At 44.3% G+C, this 19622-nt stretch overlaps 1 protein-coding gene and 1 long non-coding RNA gene across 13 annotated transcripts in view; one reads left to right on the top strand and one right to left on the bottom strand.

Annotated features, from left to right (window-relative positions):
* Positions 1 to 2900: 2900 nt before the first annotated feature.
* Positions 2901 to 19622, bottom strand: part of LOC110498392 (connector enhancer of kinase suppressor of ras 1) — an 84173-nt gene continuing 67451 nt past the window's right edge. For 9 of the 12 annotated variants that reach the window (XM_090211530.1, XM_090211532.1, XM_090211537.1 and 6 more), the window contains 5 exons: positions 13193 to 13266; positions 12858 to 12928; positions 11148 to 11280; positions 10653 to 10834; positions 2901 to 4336 (listed from right to left, as the gene is read on the bottom strand). In XM_090211530.1, the coding sequence (XP_090067656.1) occupies positions 3941 to 4336; positions 10653 to 10834; positions 11148 to 11280; positions 12858 to 12928; positions 13193 to 13266 (856 nt within the window). In that variant the 3' untranslated portion in view covers positions 2901 to 3940. Of the gene's footprint in view, positions 4337 to 10652; positions 10835 to 11147; positions 11281 to 12857; positions 12929 to 13192; positions 13267 to 15063; positions 15457 to 16254; positions 16445 to 19622 lie in introns of those variants that run through there. The other 3 variants (XM_090211534.1, XM_090211535.1, XM_090211533.1) reach the window with 3 other exon arrangements.
* LOC149975293 (uncharacterized) overlaps positions 8216 to 19622 on the top strand; it is a 235937-nt gene continuing 224530 nt past the window's right edge. The window contains exons 1-2 of the long non-coding RNA XR_016489056.1: positions 8216 to 8354; positions 8723 to 8784. This is a non-coding gene — a long non-coding RNA (uncharacterized LOC149975293). The remainder of the gene's footprint in view (positions 8355 to 8722; positions 8785 to 19622) is intronic.

The following is a 19622-nucleotide window of genomic DNA, read 5'->3' as shown; positions in this document are numbered from 1 at the left end:
TGCTAGACAGCCAGATTTAAAGTCTTGCCATAGACTTAAGCCGATTTAAGTCAAAACTAACTAGGCCACTATATTTGGACTTGTGTTTTAGGTTATTGTCCTGCTGAAATATGAATTTGTCTCCCAGTGTCTGTTGGAAAGCAGTCTGAAACAGGTTTTCCTGTAGGATTTTGCTTGTGCTTAGCTTTATTCTGTTTATTTTTAACTCCCTAGTGCTTGCTGATGAAAAGCAAACCCATAACATGATGCAGCCACCACCATGTTTGGAAATATGAAAGGAAAGGGGGAAACCTAGTCAGTTTTACAACAAAGCATTCAACGGAAATGTATCTTCCCCATTTAACCCAACCCCTCTGAATCAGAGAGGTGTGGAGGGCTGCCTTAATGGACATCCCGGGGAACAGTGGGTTAACCGCCTTGCTCAGGAGCAGAACGACAGATTTGTACCTTGTCAGCTCAGGGATTCGATCCAGGAGGAGTGGTACACAGTGATCTGTTGTACTGCATTTGCCCCAAACATAACACTGTATTCAGGACAAAGTTAATTTCTTTGCCACATTTTTGGCTGTTTTACTTTTGTGCCATAGGAATTTAGCCTAGAAAGGTGATTCTAACATGTTGTGACTTGTTTTCACTGTCGTTATGGGGTTTTGTGTGTACATGGGTGAGAAAATACATATATTTGGGTATGAATCATTTCTGAAGGCACTGTATGTGTTGGGCTTTATAGATTGTCCAACACATTGGGCTTAAACTGAGATTATTCTTGACAGAGTGATGTATATTTTTCTAGGCCTAAATTGTTCCTTGACTAGCACCATTCATTCCCACTGTCGATAATTCTAATGTTGTAACTTTTAATAGTACCTGTATCCACTGGTGGATTGGGAGAGAGCCAACATCTTTTTTTGCAGCAGCAGTGTTGCCTGCCGATTGATTGAGATATTCAAGGTGCTATCGTCGTTAAGTAACATAGCAAATGCAACACATTGAATATTTACATTCATGCACTTCCAAATGTAATTTTGTATCTTTGTCCCCAAAGCATTTAACTCCAACATCATATGAAGCATTTATGTAATCAAAACAAGTACACAAAAGAATCTTCTAAGCCTGTCTTAACCTTAAACCCTGAAAATAAGGTCTATCCCAAACCCCTATTCTTCCCCCAATCATTTCCCCCATAGGAATAGCTGAACGAACCTGAGGTAACTCATTTCCAGCATTTATGACTGCAAGCTGGCTAGCTCTATAAGCCTCTAAGTTAGCACAAGCTGCCTCAAGAACTAACGATAAACAAATTACAGGCTACAGTACCTTTCAACAGGCTGCATGTGGTATATTGTAGTCAATTGAGCCCCGAACAAACATCCTGTTGTTTTGAAACTGACAGACAAACAGGTCATTTATGACTGAAAGGTGCTGAAGTGTCTTTAGAGACAAGATGGATCTGTAAAGATATGTGCTGCCACTTTTGTCTTTATGCTTGTTTTCTTGGACCTGCACAAAAGAGCCTTTTAGCCAATTCACACAAACAGGAAGTAGTGCCAATAATAAACAACACATTCCTCTTCAAAATTCACACACACCACACCACAGACCGTGAAAAGACACACACTGGCACCAGTCAAATGACATTGACGAGTTGTTGTTTTTGTCGGAGAGGTAAACATGACAACAAGCGTCTTGGAAAACAACATTCAAATTTGTCAGTGACATAAAACTCCAGAAGAACTTTGTGTTACGGCACAGAAATGACACGCCGGAAAACAGCAATAACCTATTTGCTTGTTTGTTTCTTTGATGTTCATTACAAAAACAAGTAGGCAGCATTAGATACTAGTAGAACTTTTGCTGTTCCAGTGGTGTAGCGCAGTTTCTCGGGGCCCTCCCAAGGTACGAGCAAAAACATGACATGAGGCAGAGCGACACATTTTATACATAGTGATCCTGTTATATTACTTAGGAAGTATATAAAACACTCGCTAAGTACTAATCTAATTCCTAATTCCATGGTTTTATAGCTAATCTCATGCTATTTTACACATTGCCATGAGGCTGAGAGGAGATTTTGCATTTTTAAAGCTACACTACATGGCCAAAAGTATGGATAAATTAAAAGTACGGATAAATTAGTGGATTTCTCTATTTCAGCCAGACCCGTTGCTGACAGGCGTATACAATTGAACACACAGCCATGCAATCTCCATAGGAAAACATTGGCAGTGGAATGGCCTTACTGAAGCGCTCAGTGACTTTCAACATGGTATCGTCGCAGGTGTGGAAAAACTTGACTGACCTGCACAGAGCCCTGACCTCAACCCCATCGAATACCGTTGGGATGAATTGGAACACTGACTGCGAGCCAGGCCTAATCACCCAACATCAGTGGCCCGACCTCACTAATGCGCTTGTGGCTGAATGGAAGCAGCAATGTTCCAACATCTAGTGGAAAGCCTTCCCAAAAGTGTAGGCTGTTATAGCAGCAAAAGGGGGGGACCAACTCCATATTGATGCCCATGATTTTGGAATGACCATGTATGTAATTTTCTGTAATTTCACTAAGTAATAATTCATGGTTTATGACGTGTTCATATGCTATCTGGGGGGCCCGACCTCCGCCCCGCCTTGTGGGGGCTGCATGCTACGCTACAGGAAGGTTCCCACTGTTATCATGCTAATTCCAGCAGAGGTCAATGGTATTTATCAAGGACAGACAGTACTGTAAAATAGTGCTACCAAAACCTTGTCAACACTTTTATCATAACTTATTTCAGCAGTGAACGCAAAACAAAAGTCCCATGAAATTTGAAGAAATGTTATTGCCATTTTATTGCCAGTTTCACCTGACCATAAGTTAGGACAATGGCTTCTTGAATGACAAACTGTTTGCAAATGAATGTGTTCATCACTTGTTCTTTACTGCATTTGACACAGGCTCAGCCACCAGTGAGGATCCTTACTGCTCAGAATATATTGAATCAATATATTCAAGATGCATTGGGAAAACTAAGCTTTCACACACACACACACACACACACACACACACACACACACACACACACACACACACACACACACACACACACACAGAGGTCTGGGAACAGTCTTACATGTTAACCTAATCAGGTTAAAATAAACAATGATTGTATTTGATCTATAATAACTATGTCATAATGTTGTCCATCAGGCAAGATCGGAACTTATTCTGTGCAAAAATATATACAATCTACGTTTAAAAAAGTACAATACATTTTGTTACGTGACATTTAACATTCTATGTACATAAGAGGCATACAACACGGATATAATTTACCTTTAAATCTCCTTTAAAAATCTTAGCCAAAGATATGTAACAGTAGAAAAGACAGTCCATAACATCCCATGACTACAGTATATATCTATCAACACAGAGGGACACTTGAAAAAAATAGTTTTTTTGTCATATGAACACCGTAACTTGAATTATGAAAGTTTGGCGTGATACAATTGGCTTGGAAAGACAACCCCTGTCTTTCCTACATCAACAACAGTCAAAAACTATTTAAAACAAAACTCCTGAGGGCCCAGTGTTTATCCTGACCACATTACCTGACCAGGAAAAACACCATAAGAAATCACAGCGATAACTAGTCATGAATCACAGCGATAACTAGAGTCATGAATCACAGTGATAACTAGTCATGAATCACTGCTCAAACTAGAGTCATGAATCACTGCTCAAACTAGAGTCATGAATCACAGCGATAACTAGATTCATGAACCACAGCGACAACTAGAGTCATGTATCACAGCAATAAATAGAGTCATGAATCACAGCGATAACTACAGCTATGAGTTTTCCCTGGTTAGGTCATATGGTTGATGAAAACTCCATGCACTAACCATACATATCTGATGGTAAGTAGGGAAACCACCATCAGATCAGTTCAGTGGCGTCTCATATGTAGAAGTAATTCTCTCGGCTAGCAGGACTAGCTAAGTCGTCTGTGCTGCTCTCTGCAGTCACTGACTGCTCTGACTGTGGCTCTACATCAGAGTCGCCTGCTGCCTTCATCGTACTTGACAACGATGGCTCCGCGTCTACCAGCATCTCCCCGTCGCCAAGGCTCAGAAAACACGCGGCCTCTGTTTCCACGGCAACCACCTCCACCATTTCCCCAGAAGACGATCCAGGGGGCGTGTCCTTTGTCTTGGCATTAGCCCATTGGACAGCCAGTTTCTCGATCTCCAGGTGTAAGTCTTTGTTATGTTCTTTCCACTGGCGGTACTTCTGGGACGTCAGCTCAGAGTCCTCCAGCACCTTGTTGATGAGTTGGAGCTCTGCCTCTTTATCCTAGAAGCAAATTGAGAACAGATGGCCATTTACATTAACAAAAATTCACAGAAAGTTCACACAATGAATGGAGACTGAGGGACAGTGCAAAAAAATCCCACAGTGTTCAGATTAGGAGACTATAGCTAAGGCCAGGAGTTTCCCCTGGCTACGTGACCTGGGGCCAGTCAGGAGTTTCTCCTGGCTACGTGACCTGGGGCCAGTCAGGAGTTTCCCCTGGCTACGTGACCTGGGACCAGTCAGGAGTTTCCCCTGGCTACGTGACCTGGGGCCAGTCAGGAGTTTATCCTGGCTACGTGACCTGGGGCCAGTCAGGAGTTTCCCCTGGCTACGTGACCTGGGACCAGTCAGGAGTTTCCCCTGGCTACGTGACCTGGTACCAGTCAGGAGTTTCCCCTGGCTACGTGACCTGGGACCAGTCAGGAGTTTCCCCTGGCTACGGGACCTGGGACCAGTCAGGAGTTTCCCCTGGCTACGTGACCTGGGGCCAGTCAGGAGTTTCCCCTGGCTACGTGACCTGGGGCCAGTCAGGAGTTTCCCCTGGCTACGTGACCTGGGGCCAGTCAGGAGTTTCCCCTGGCTACGTGACCTGGGGCCAGTCAGGAGTTTCCCCTGGCTACGTGACCTGGGGCCAGTCAGGAGTTTCCCCTGGCTACGTGACCTGGGGCCAGTCAGGAGTTTCCCCTGGCTACGTGACCTGGGGCCAGTCAGGAGTTTCCCCTGGCTACGTGACCTGGGGCCAGTCAGGAGTTTCCCCTGGCTACGTGACCTGGGGCCAGTCAGGAGTTTCCAATGGCTACGTGACCTGGGGCCAGTCAGGAGTTTCCCCTGGCTACGGGACCTGGGGCCAGTCAGGGTGCAACTCAATATTAGGAAGGTGTTCTTAATGTTTGGTACCCTCAGTGTAACTGTTCCTTTCCCAACTTTCTAGGCCGGAGGGGGAAAGTCCACTTGGGGAAAGAGGTCTTCTTTCAAAGACGACCCGATTTAGAATAGAACATTGGTTGAAGGCCACACTACTTGGAGAGAGGACACTTGTATGAAAGAACACAATGAAGGGCATAACGTCGGTCAAAGAAAGGTGAGACTACCTGTGGAGAGAATCCCCATATGGTGCACTTAGAACAATAAATCATCATTTATTACACTTTCATAGCACTATTCATAACATAAATACATCTCAAAGGGCTGTAAAAGCAACAAAAAACTATTTAAAAACAACATCATCACTAATCATCATGATCGACGGTCAAGAGACAGAAGGTTGAGAAAGTTCCTGGTTTGAGCGAGGTCAGTGGAGGGAGGAGGAGGTCAGCGGAGGGAGGAGGAGGTCAGCGGTTTGAGCGAGGTCAGCGGTTTGAGCGAGGTCAGTGGAGGGAGGAGGAGGTCAGCGGAGGGAGGAGGAGGTCAGCGGTTTGAGCGAGGTCAGCGGTTTGAGCGAGGTCAGCGGAGGGAGGAGGAGGTCAGCGGAGGGAGGAGGAGGTCAGCGGTTTGAGCGCGGTCAGCGGTTTGAGCGAGGTCAGTGGAGGGAGGAGGAGGTCAGCGGAGGGAGGAGGAGGTCAGCGGTTTGAGCGCGGTCAGCGGTTTGAGCGAGGTCAGCGGTTTGAGCGAGGTCAGCGGAGGGAGGAGGTGGTCAGCGGAGGGAGGAGGAGGTCAGCGGTTTGAGCGCGGTCAGCGGTTTGAGCGAGGTCAGCGGTTTGAACGAGGTCAGCGGAGGGAGGAGGAGGTCAGCGGAGGGAGGAGGAGGTCAGCGGAGGGAGGAGGAGGTCAGCGGTTTGAGCGAGGTCAGCGGTTTGAGCGAGGTCAGCGGAGGGAGGAGGAGGTCAAAGGGGCGAGCCGGGAGCAGCACGTTGTCATCCGTGTTTCGCCACCCAGGCCTCATCGTAGGACTCAGTCGGATGAAGTTAGAGTTCTGTACTAGACAATGGACTTCACGACTACCAAAATGCAGCAGCCCACTTGGATGAGTCTACAGCAGTCAGTTGCCAGAAAGCACACCACACTTCAATGGTAATTCAGGAGTAGCCTTATATCTTACATGCTGACCACAACGCTCGCGTTGCAAAATAAATGTACACATGCAGGTTAGATTACTCGTTGGTTATTACGGCATTGTCGGAACTAGAAGCACAAGCATTTCGCTACACTGACATTAACATCTGCTAACCATGTGTATGTGACAAATACATTTGATTTGATATTCAATCATTTCATCCAAACTGCTTGACGCGCTGCAAGTCCCGCCTCTCCCATCTCCTCATTGGTTTTTAGGAGCATATACCCACGTGGGTGATTGAACGATGAACTGAGGTTTACACTCCAGTCGGGTGGTGGTAATGCACCTTAAAGTTAGTTGCTGACCGCCATATAAAGTCCATAGAAGAAGAAGATCCACCATCTTTGGTCTCAACTCTAGGTGTGTAATGGAAATGTGGTTACTGAACTGTTAAACACTGTCCCCATTTCTTACTGTCGCTGGCGAGGGGTTCATGCTGATTGTACAGAGATTGTGACAGCCAGTTTAATGGCATCCTTTGACAGGGCAAGAACAAGATGTATGTCAGGAAAAGTGCAGTAGTATCATGAGGAGACTTATATTTGGAATAAGGAGGAGGAATGGAGGTTAAAAAAAGAGAGTCAAAGGAGGTCAGAGAGAGAGAGAGACAGAGAGACAGAGACAGAGAAAGACAGAGACAGAGAGACAGAGACAGAGACAGAGAGAGGTAGAGAGAGAGGTAGAGAGAGGTAGAGAGAGAGAGAGACAGAGACAGAGAGACAGAGACAGAGACAGAGAGAGGTAGAGAGAGAGGTAGAGAGAGGTAGAGAGAGAGATAGAGAGAGAGATAGATAGAGAGAGGTAGAGAGAGAGAGAGGTAGAGAGAGAGAGAGAGACAGAGACAGAGACAGAGAGACAGAGACAGAGAGAGACAGAGAGAGAGAGAGAGAGAGAGAGAGACAGAGAGAGAGAGACAGAGAGAGAGAGAGAGAGAGAGAGAGAGAGAGGAAGGAAGAGGGTGAACTTGAGTCAGTTAAAAATGGTGGGAAAAAGGGGAGATGGTTTGTTAAAGAAGAATGGTAGAAAGTGTAAGCAGAGTGAGTTGAAGACAGGAGTAGAAATGGAAGTGAATGAAGGTGAAGTATCGAAGGTGGTAGGTGCCCGAGGGTTCTCGGAGCCCGAGGCTTGCACCGAGGGTCAGGATAAAGATGAGTCTGTGATTGTAGGACTGAAGTTTTTGGGAGAAGTGGACCCTTGCCCTTTGACTGATCCATTTGTGGTTTAACCAGTTAGAGCTCTAGGGGCGCTATTTCATTTTTGGATAAAAAACGTTCCCGTTTTAAGCGCGATATTTTGTCACGAAAAGATGCTCAACTATGCATTCTTGACAGTTTTGGAAAGAAAACACTCTGAAGTTTCAGAATCTGCAAAGATTTTGTCTGTAAGTGCCCCAGAACTCATTCTACAGGCGAAACCAAGATGATGCATCACCCAGGAATTAGCAGAATTTCTGAAGCTCTGTTTTCCATTCTCTCCTTATATGGCTGTGATTGCGCAACGAATGAGCCTACACTTTCTGTCGTTCGCCCAAGGTCTTAGCAGCATTGTGACGTATTTGTAGGCATATCATTGGAAGATTGACCATAAGAGACTACATTTTCCGAGTGTCCGCCTGGTGTCCTGCGTCGAATTCGGTGCGCAATTGCCAGCTGCTTCTACTTTACCATTTGATTCAGGGGAGAAAGCATGTGTCCAAGAACGATGTATCAATGAAGAGATATGTGAAAAACACCTTGATGATTGATTCTAAACAACGTTTGCCATGTTTTCAGTCGATATTATGGAGTTAATTTGGAAAAAAGTTTGCGTTTTGAGGACTGAATTTATGGATTTTTTTTGGTAGCCAAATGTGATGTATAAAACGGAGCCATTTCTAATACACAAGGAATCTTTTTGGAAAAACTGAGCATCTGCTATCTAACTGAGAGTATCCTCATTGAAAACATCAGAAGTTCTTCAAAGGTAAATGATTTTATTTGAAGGCTTTTATGTTTTTGTTAATGTTGCGTGCTGGATGCTAACGCTAATGCTAACGCTAAATGCTAACGCGAAATGCTAACTCTAGCTAGCTACTTTTACACAAATGATTGTTTTCCTATGGTTGAGAAGCATATTTTGAAAATCTGAGATGACAGTGTTGTTTACAAAAGGCTAAGCTTGAGAGATGGCATATTTATTTCATTTCATTTGCGATTTTCATAAATAGTTAACGTTGTGTTATGCTAATGAGCTTGCTGATAGATTTACACAATCCTGGATACAGGGGTTTTTTCATAGCTAAACGTGACGCAGAAAACGGAGCGATTTGTCCTAAACAAATAATCTTTCAGGAAAAACTGAACATTTGCTATCTGAGAGTCTCCTCATTGAAAACATCTGAAGTTCTTCAAAGGTAAATTATTTTTTTTAATGCTTTTCTGTTTTTTTGTGTAAATGTTGCCAGCTGAATGCTAATGCTAAATGCTACGTTAGCCATCAATACTGTTACACAAATGCTTGTTTTGCAATGGTTGAGAAGCATATTTTGAAAATCTGAGATGACAGTGTTGTTAACAAAAGGCTAAGCTTGAGAGCTAGCATATTTATTTCATTTCATTTGCGATTTTCATGAATAGTTAACGTTGCGTTATGGTAATGAGCTTGAGTCTGTATTCACGATCCCGGATCCGGGATGGGGAGATCAGAAAGGTTAAGGGCGGGTGAAAACAGAGTTGGGTGCTGTGGAATCGGTGAGGGTAACCAGAAGTGGTTTGTTTGTGTTTCTGCTGGTCAGAGGGAGCAGGCGCTCTGCGTTAAATGAATGGGGCAAGAGATAAGCATTTCACTGTAAGGTCTACTTACACCTGTTGTATTTCCCCCAAGAAAAGGGCACAATTGAAAGTGATTACTGGGGTAGCGGTAAATGTGAAAGCTGACAAACTGAAGGGGAAGATTCCCGGGACAGAAATGTCCCACGCGAGAGAGGCAGGTTGAGGCTCCCAGGGTTAGAGTAGAAGTAGTTGTCACATGCTGATAGAGTAAAGAAAGTAGAGGAAGATGGGTCAAGGGGGAGGGATCCTGAGAGGAGTGGTGTGAGTAGTTGATCTGTATCAGTACAGAGGGATAAACCAACAAGTGATATATGTTTCAGTAAGATTGGAATTTTAGCGTTTATAGCAATGGTTATCAACTGTACTGCAGGGATGGAATGTAAGTTGCAGAAAATGTAGGATGTGGTGGCAGCTGCAGAGAGGTATTTGCGTGTGCGAGACTTAACATCACAAGAGTTACAGGGTGTGTGAAGTGGTGGTGTCCCATCCTTTCAGGCGGTTGGCCTGAAGTAGGACTACATAGATTTAAATAGTGGAGTATGGTGTTTATTTATTGATTTTGTATTTTATTTTTAGTGAGTGTAGTGTTAGATGGTAGGGTATTTGTTTATTACAGCTGCATTTTTTTCAAGCTAAGTACAAGGGCAGTCTAGTAGGTGGCGGTTGGTAATGCAACATTTATTGGATGCCAACTAGCGTTAAACCTCATCGAATAAGAAGACTGAAGGAGGAGATATTACTAGAAACTAACTAACCTTTTATCTGTGGATTAATTATCAGAGTAGAGGACCTTGTGCATTTCAGGTAAAATACCAACCCAATGTTTATATCCCAGGACAAATTAGTTAGCAACAGTACGCTAGCTAGCTAAATGGCCATGAATGTTTCATGTGTTTCGACCTGTCCCCAAATTAATATAGGTGGTTCAGAGTTCGTTTTGATATTTCAACCTGAGCGTCCTGATCGTGTCTTGTGTGGCTGGACAAAATCAACATGCTCGCGATGGCACGAGCGTGCCTGGTCTAGTCAGCATGTTAGTCCTCCATACGGTCATGGTCATCTGTCATCTCTGTACACCACTGCCTCGGGGCTTCTTCTCCATCCTCAACCTCTGGACAGTTGGCATAAGCGAATCAAAACATTGCATGCTAGCCAGCTAACATTAGCTAGCTAGCCAAAAACCAACCGTCAACTTCAGTCTTGAAAACGTGCTGGATTCAAACTATAATAAGCTAAATCAATAGTTCATTCATAAAACAAAAAGTTAGTAGGGAAAAATGCTATAAAAACAATTAATTATTACAAATACTAACAAAATGTACAGGAGCGCTATGCCTTGGTGCCCTCAAGGCAACGAATACAATATGAGATCACATAAGTAGTGCACTTAAGCAAAAGGAGGGACACTGCATAGTTGGAGAGGCTTTTAGCTCTGAGGCTTGACCCTAACCTTGAGTGTGCTCTGGAGCGCACGGAGTGTGTGGGCCTTCTCATTGATGACCGGGTTCTTGTTGCGCCGGATGAAGGACTTTCGGAAGTGGTCTTGGGTCTGTGGCTGCTTGCTGCCGATCAGGGACACGCCGCCCTCCTTCAGTCCGTGGAACAGCACGTCCATCTCATCCTCTGGAGCTCCTGGTGGGAGGAGAGAGAGAGAGAGAGAGAGAGGGAGAGAGAGGGAGAGAAAGATGTGGCTGTAATTGTATGTTTGAATGCATTGTATGTTTTCAAGATTTCCACACCATTAAAAGTTAGACATTTTATTATTGCTAATGGCATATTTGAAACGTTGGAGAAAGACGGCTGACAACATGGAAGGAAGAGACAGGTGACGCCCCCTGGACATTGGAGCAATCTGGGAGAAATTAAATAGATGATCAGCTAATTGACTACCCTTATATGACTCTTCTGTCACCTTGTGGTGAAACAGAGAAGTGCTCTACTGTACCTGGGCTTCTGCTGAGCCCTGTGGGTGGAGCGGGAACCTGAACCTTGTTCTCTTTCTTCTCTTTCTCCTTCTCCTTCTCCTTCTCTTTCTCTTTCTCTTTCCTGGCCCGAGGCAGTGTGTTGGACAGAGTTTTCTGGTGTCCAACAAACACAACATATTAGATTAGTATGGAACCTCACTAAACAACATATTAGATTAGTATGGAACCTCACTAAACAACATATTAGATTCGTATGGAACTTTGCTTTTTTATGAGTGAACACACACACACAGAGAGAGAGAGAGAGAGAGAGAGAGGTAGAGAGAGGTAGAGAGAGGTAGAGAGAGACAGAGAGAGACAGAGAGAGGGACAGAGAGAGAGGGAGTGAGAGACAGAGAGAGAGAGAGTGAGAGAGAGAGAGAGGTAGAGAGAGGTAGAGAGAGAGATAGAGAGGTAGAGAGAGGTAGAGAGAGAGATAGAGAGGTAGAGGTAGAGAGAGAGATAGAGAGGTAGAGGTAGAGAGAGAGATAGAGGTAGAGAGAGAGAGAGGTAGAGAGAGAGAGAGAGAGAGAGGGAGACAGAGGGAGACAGAGGGAGACAGAGGGAGACAGAGGGAGACAGAGGGAGAGGTAGAGAGAGGTAGAGAGAGGTAGAGAGAGGTAGAGAGAGGTAGAGAGAGGTAGAGAGAGGGAGAGGTAGAGAGAAGAGAGGGAGACAGAGAGAGAGGTAGAGAGAGAGACAGAGAGAGAGACAGAGAGAGACAGAGGGAGAGAGAGAGAGACAGGGAGAGACAGAGGGAGAGAGAGACAGACAGAGAGAGAGAGAGAGGTAGAGAGAGGGAGAGGTAGAGAGAAGAGAGGGAGACAGAGAGAGAGGTGGAGAGAGAGACAGAGAGAGAGGTAGAGAGAGGTAGAGAGAGAGACAGAGGGAGAGAGAGACAGACAGAGAGAGAGACAGACAGAGAGAGACAGACGGAGCGGTAGAGAGAGAGGGAGACAGAGGGAGAGACAGAGGGAGAGGTAGAGAGAAGAGAGGGAGACAGAGAGAGAGACAGAGAGAGACAGAGAGAGAGACAGAGAGAGAGACAGAGAGAGAGACAGAGAGAGAGACAGAGAGAGAGACAGAGAGAGAGACAGAGAGAGACAGAGAGAGAGACAGAGAGAGAGACAGAGAGAGAGACAGAGGGAGAGACAGAGGGAGAGAGAGAGGTAGAGAGAGAGAGGTAGAGGGAGAGGTAGAGAGAAGAGGTAGAGAGAAGAGAGGGAGACAGAGAGAGAGGTAAAGAGAAGAGAGAGAGAGAGGTAGAGAGAAGAGAGAGAGAGGTAGAGAGAAGAGAGAGAGAGGTAGAGAGAAGAGAGAGAGAGGTAGAAAGAGAGAGAGAGAGAGAGAGAGGTAGAGAGAGAGAGGTAGAGAGAAGAGAGAGAGAGAAGGGGGAACAGGTGTGACAGACGAGAGCAATCTGCCTTGGACATTTATTCAACAGCATAGTTTTTCTACCAGGACAAAGTAAAGGGCCCCTATAGGTATGAGTCAGTAAGATTGTCATTAACCGGTACAATGATGGCCTGGCAAGTGGGGTAATAAATAAGATACAATAATATAGTATATTATAACACAGTCATCACAATATGAAAGGACTGAGACACTTGTTATCCACACCAAGAGAGAGAGAGAGAGAGAGAGAGAGAGTGAGAAAGAGAGAGTGTGAAAGTGTGTGTCTCTCTCATCACCGTGTAGATCTTGTTTCTGCGTGGTGAAGGAGAAGACCCCTCATCTTCTGACTCCGTCTCACTGTAGCACTCTGTCCACCAAGACACAAACAATCAACCTTATCATTAGAACTTCCGCTTGTCCAGACCTGTTGTTCTAGTTTGAAACACATTTGGAAGGTTACCCAGACACAGATGAGACTCTCCATTGAAACGTGTTAGTCCAGGAGGTGTAGGCTGGGAAATGAGCTTGTAATGTATTTTTGATTTGGCTACAATCAAGGAACACAATAATAAGAAAAACGGTGATGAAATACATAATTATCCCATCAAATCTCATGAAAAGTTTCTCCTACCCTCTTCGTTGTCCGGTGCTCCTTTGTGGAACTTCTTGTGTTTCTGTATGGCTGTGATCAGACAGTTGATCCACCTGCAGAGGAAGAGACAATGTTCACTGCAAGGGCCTATACTTTATTTAACCAGGTCGGCCAGTTGAGAACAAGTTCTCATTTACAACTGCGACCTGGCCAAGATAAAGCAAAGCAGTGCGACAAAAACAACAACACAGAGTTACACATAAACAAACGTACAGTCAATAACATAATCGAAAAATCTATGTAAAGTGTGTGCAGATGTAGAAGTTTAGGGAGGTAAGACAATAAATAGGCCATAGAGGCGAAATAATTACAATTTAGCGTTAACACTGGAGTGACAGATGTGCAGATGATGATGTGCAAGTAGAGATACTGGGGTGAAAAGAGCAAGAAGATAAATAACAATATGGGGATGAGGTAGTTGGGTGTGCTTTTTACAGATTGACTGTGTACAGGTACAGTGATTGGTAAGCTGCTCTGACAGATGATGCTTAAAGTTAGAGAGGGAGATCTAAGACTTCAGCTTCAATCCAGTCATTGGCAGCAGAGAACTGAAAGGAAAGGCAGCCAAAAGAGGAATTGGCTTTGGGGGTGACCAGTGAGATATACCTGCTGGAGCGCATGCTACGGGTGGGTGCTGCTATGGTGACCAGTGAGCTGAGATATTTACCTAGCGAAGACTTATAGATGACCTGGAGCCAGTGGGTTTGGTGAGGAATATGTAGCGAGGGCCAGCCAACGACAGCATACAAGTTGCAGTGGTGGGTAGTATATGGGGCTTTGGAGTTAAAACGGATGGCACGGTGATAGACTACATCCAGTTTGCTGAGTAGAGTGTCGGAGGCTATTTTGTCATTTACATCGCCGAAGTCAAGGATCGGTAGGATAGTCAGTTTCACGAGGGAATGCCGGGCAGCATGAGTGAAGGAGGCTTTGTTGAGAAATAGGAAGCGGATTCCAGATTTAATTTTGGATTGGAGATGCTTAATGTGAGTCTGGAAGGAGAGTTTACAGTCTAACCAGACACCTAGGTATTTGTAGTTGTCCACATATTCTAAGTCAGAACAGTCCAGAGTAGTGATGCTAGTGGGGCGGAAGGGTGCGGGCTGCAATCGGTTAAGGGCATGCATTTAGTTTTACTAGCATTTAAAAGCAGTTGGAGGCCACGGAATGACTGTTGTATGGCATTGTGGCTCGTTTGGAGGTTTGTTAACACAGTGTCCTAAGAAGGGCTAGATGTATACAGAATCGTTTTGTGTGCGTAGAGGTGGATCAGAGAATCACCAGCAGCAAGAACGACATCATTGATGTTTTCAGAGAAAAGAGTCAGCCCGAGAATTGAACCCTGTAGCACCCTCATAGAGACTGCCAGAGGTCCGGACAACAGGCCCTCCGATTTGACACACTGAACTCTGTCTGAGAAGTAGTTGGTGAACCAGGCGAGTCAGTCATTTGAGAAACCAAGGCTATTGATTCTGCCGATAAGAATGCAGTGATTGACAGAGTCGAAAGACTTGGCCAGGTCGATGAAGACGGCTGCACAGTATTGTCTCTTTATTGATGGCGATTATGATATCGTTTAGGACCTTGAGCGTGGCTGAGGTGCACCCATGAAGGTAGAAGGTACGGTGGGATTCGAAATGGTCGGTGATCTGTTTGTTAACTTGGCTTCTGAAGATTTTAGAATGGCAGGGCAGGATGGATATACAGTGGGGCAAAAAAGTATTTAGTCAGCCACCAATTGTGCAAGTTCTCCGACTTAAAAATATGAGAGAGGCCTGTAATGTCGTCATAGGTACACTTCAAATATGACAGACAAAATGAGAAGAAAAAAAATCCAGAAAATCACATTGTAGGATTTTTTATGAATTTATTTGCAAATTATGGTGGAAAATAAGTTTTTGGTCAATAAACTTTTGTTATCTCAATACTTTGTTATATACCCTTTGTTGGCAATGACAGAGGTCAAACGTTTTCTGTAAGTCTTCACAAGGTTTTCACACACTGTTGCTGGTATTTTGGCCCATTCCTCCAAGCAGATCTCCTCTAGGTAGGAATCCGGAGATGTGGTAGGGAAAAAGCAGTCCGATATGCTCTGGGTTGATATCGCGCTGTCCAGACTGGCAGGTCTTGACTGAGCTGAGGCTGGCTGGTGTCCGACTTAACGGTGAAGACCCCTAGCAGTGGCTAACTGACTACTAGCTAATAGCTAGTTAGCTGGCTAGCTGCTGATGGGGGTTCCGGTTCTAAAGTATAAAAATAGCAGATCTGTAATTGGTTGAGGCGGGTTGCAGGAGAGTATATTCAGTCCGTTGATGCAAAGTGAGATTAAAATATATACTGGAAAAAAATAAGGACAACGATATTTACACGGGACAAGTCAAAACACACGCCTGGCTGCTACGCCATCTTGGAAAAGCTTCATAAAGCTAGTAGGAGTTCTGATCTACGATCAGTTTTGCCTTCATAATAATCAATCAGATTACATGGACGGCGGGGGGGTCTTATCCTAGATCTGCACTTAGAACATAAAATCTTTACTTTCAACTGGAACAACCCTTGTACTATGTAATTCTCTGCCTGTTTCTGTAGTACTGACAAACCAACACAAGGTGGGAGCATAGACTATCATATACGCTCAGTAGTCAGTACTCTTGAAGTAGCCTACCTCGCTTTACCTCACCTGAAACTATCAGTGGCCCGCTTACAAATTGTCAGTGAACTGTCAAGAAACTATCAGTGGCCTGTGTGGTAGAGATAATGCCACTGCCTTAAAATGTGTGCATTTGTATTTGTGGGAGAGAGAGAAAGAGGGAAAAAGAGAAAGAGGGAGAAAGAGAATGAGAAAGAGAGAGGGAGAAAGAGGGTGTAGCCACCAGATCGTAGCACACAGACAGAGACAACATCTGTATAACGTTTCAGAGCCAGACAGAGACAACATCTGTATTATGTTTCAGAGCCAGACAGAGACCGCAATGGAGAGATTCAGTCGAGTGTTGTCTACATCACACAGCTGTGGTGCGTGTATGGTGTATGGTGTATGGTGTGTGTGGTATGTGGTGTGTGTGTGTGGTGTGTGTGTGTGGTGTCAAACAACCACAGACATTATCCTATCAAAATGTTCCAATATATTCAAACCACTGGGACGTCTCCGTCATCGTTTCTATGGGGAATCCTCAGTTGTGTATTTCCTGCCAGGCTTTCTTAAATGAATCATTGAAATATGCAGGAGACCTGTAGGGAAGAGAACAGCGTATGTGTATGTGTGTATATTAGCAGTGTATATTGGAACCAGGAGTTGGAACCCAAAGTTATTTTCCAATCTGAACAGAACAATTTATTTTTTCATTTCACCCCACTGTTAAGACCAGCTAAATAAAATTCTGAACCGGTTCGAACCCCCCAAAAAAGTACTGGTTTATATCGTTCCTTTCTGTTCCTTTTTTAAACCTCTGAAATCATTTTCTTTTTTTTTTACATTTAGCTTGACATTAAATTCCTTCACCATTCATGCAGTATGGGTAGTGCAATGGAATGGGCAAACTATAGTTCACGGAGTTGTTTACATGTGTGATGGAAAGACAAGTGTAGGGTGCGAGAGACAACTGAAATTTTGCGGGTGGGAATCTGCTATTGGCTCTTTGAATTGTCAATAGAAGTCGATAGATAGCGTTTTGCTGTTGCCACAATGACGTCACAGCACCAATTTGCCTGGCTGCGGTACAGCTGCGGTCCCCAACGTAACATTTTTCAGCTGGCAGGCAGACACTGGAAGAAGTTTCTGAGTGACAGAGGGAGGGCTTTGCATAGGTGCTTTGTTGCAAGATGGCACCGACAGAGATGGTCCCCTCGCTTCGAGTCCTTAGGAAACTATACAGTATTTTGTTTTTTTATGTATTATTTCTTACATTGTTAGGCCAGAAAATCTTAAGTGTTATTACATACAGCCGGGAATAACTACTGCATATAAGAGCGACTCCAACTCACCAACATTACGACCAGAAATACGACTTTCCTGAAGCGGATCCTTTGTTCGGGCCACCACCCAGGACATTGGATCTAATCCCAGAGGCCGACCCAAAACAACGTCGCCGCAGAAGGGTAGACGGAGCGGGCTCCTGGTCAGACTTCGGAGGCGTACACATCACCCACCGCTTCCGAGTATATTACTCGCCAATGTCCAGTCTCTGGACAACAAGGTGGACTAAATTAGGGAAAGGGATGCCTTCCAGAGAGACATCAGAGATTGTAACATTCTCTGTACACGGAAACAAGGCTCTCTCAGGATATGTTGTCGGAGTCTGTACAGCCACTGGGATTCTTCATGCGTCGCACCGACAGAAATAAACATCTCTCTGGGAAGAAGAAGGGCGGGGGTGTATGCTTCATGATTAACGACTCATGGTGTAATAACAACATACAGGAACTCAAGTCCTTTTGATCACCTGACCTAGAATTCCTTACAATCAAATGCTGACCACATTATCTGCCAAGATAATTCTCTTCACTTATAGACCCCCCCCTCAAGGAACTTCACTGGACTCTATGTAAACTGGAAAACATGTATCCAGATGCTGCATTTATTGTAGCCGGGGATTAATTAACAAAGCTAATTTGAGAACAGGGCTACCTAAATTGTATCAGCACATTGACTGTAGCACGCAAGCGGGCAATACACTGGACCACTGCTACTCTAACTTTAGAGATGCATACAAGGCCCTCCCCCACCCGACCACGACTCCATTTTGCTGCTACCATCCTACAGGCAGAAACTCAAACAGGATGTACCCTTGACTAGAACCATTCAACGCTGGTCTGACCAATCGGAATCCACGCTGTAAGATTGTTTTGATCACGCGGACTGGAAAATGTTCCGGTAAGCCTCAGAGAATAACATCAATTTCTACACTGACTCGGTGAATGAGTTTATAAGGAAGTGCATTGGAGATGTTGTACCCACTGTGACTATTAAAACCTACCCTAACCAGAAACAGTGGATAGATGGTGGCATTCGCAGAAAGCGCGAACCACCGCATTCAACCATGGAAAGATGACTAGGAATATGGCGGAATGTAAATAGTGTAGTTATTCCCTCCGCAAGGCAATCAAACAGGTGAAATTTTGGTATAGGGACAAGGTGGAGTCGCAATTCAACGGCTCAGACACGAGATGTATGTGGCAGGGTCTACAGGCAATTACGAACTACAAAAGAAAATGAGCCACGTCACAGACACCGACGTCTTGCTTCCAGACACACTAAAACATCTTCTTTGCCAGCTTTGAGGATAATACAGGGCCACCGACGCGGCCCGCTACCAAAGACTGCGGGCCCCCCTGTCCTTCTATGGCCGATTACATTGCAATCCACGAGGAAACTGCGTGGCAGGCTGACCACCTGTTACGCGAGTACAGCATCAAAAGGACCTTGTGGCTGCAAGGAGCCACGGTAAGTTGCTAGCTAGCAATAAACTTATCTTATAAAAAACAATCAATCTTCACAATCACTAGTTAACTACACATGGTTGATGATATTACTAGGTTAACTAGCTTGTCCTGCGTTGTATATAAACACACAATGCGGTGCCTGTTAATTCATCATCGAATCACAGCCTACTTCAACTTCGCCAAACGGGTGATGATTTAACAAAAGTGCATTGCTGGAAAAAGCACAATCTTTCCACAAATGTATCTAAACATAAACATCAATGCCTTTCTTAAAATCAATGCACAGAAGTATACATTTTTTAAACCTGCATATTTAGTTAAAATAAATTAATGTTAGCAGGCAATATTAACTATGGAAATTGTGTCACTTCTCTTGCGTTTAGTGCAAGCAGCGTTACGCTATTTGCCACAGTTTGGGCCGCCTGGCTCTTTGCGAACTGTGAACTAATTTGCCAGAATTGTACATAATTATGACATAACATTGAAGGTTGTGCAATGTAACAGCAGTATTTAGACTTGGGGATGCCACCCATTTGATAAAATATGGAACGGTTCCATATTTCACTGAAAGAATAGACGTTTTGTTTTTGAAATTATAGTTTACGGATTTGACCATATTAATGAACAAAGGCTCGTATTTCTGTGTTTATTATATTATAATTAAGTCTGATTTGATATTTGATAGAGCCGACTGGCTGAGATGTGGTAGGCAGCAGCAGGCTCGTAAGCATTCATTCAAACAGCACTTTACTGCGTATGCCAGCAGCTCTTAGCAATGCTTGAAGCACAGCTCTGTTTATGACTTCAAGCCTATCAACTCCCACGATTAGGCTGGCAATACTAAAGTGCCTATAAGAACATCCAATAGTCAAATGAATATGAGATACAAATGGAATAGAGAGAAATAGTCAACGCGTCATAATTCCTATAATAACTACAACCTAAAACTTCTTAACTGGGAATATTG

This window comes from Oncorhynchus mykiss, chromosome 19 (genome assembly GCF_057628025.1).
Source record: "Oncorhynchus mykiss isolate SJ-2025 chromosome 19, ASM5762802v1, whole genome shotgun sequence".
Taxonomy (NCBI): Eukaryota; Metazoa; Chordata; class Actinopteri; order Salmoniformes; family Salmonidae; genus Oncorhynchus; species Oncorhynchus mykiss.
The sequence above is the reverse complement of the archived record's forward strand: the minus strand, read 5'-3'. Positions and strand labels throughout refer to the sequence as shown.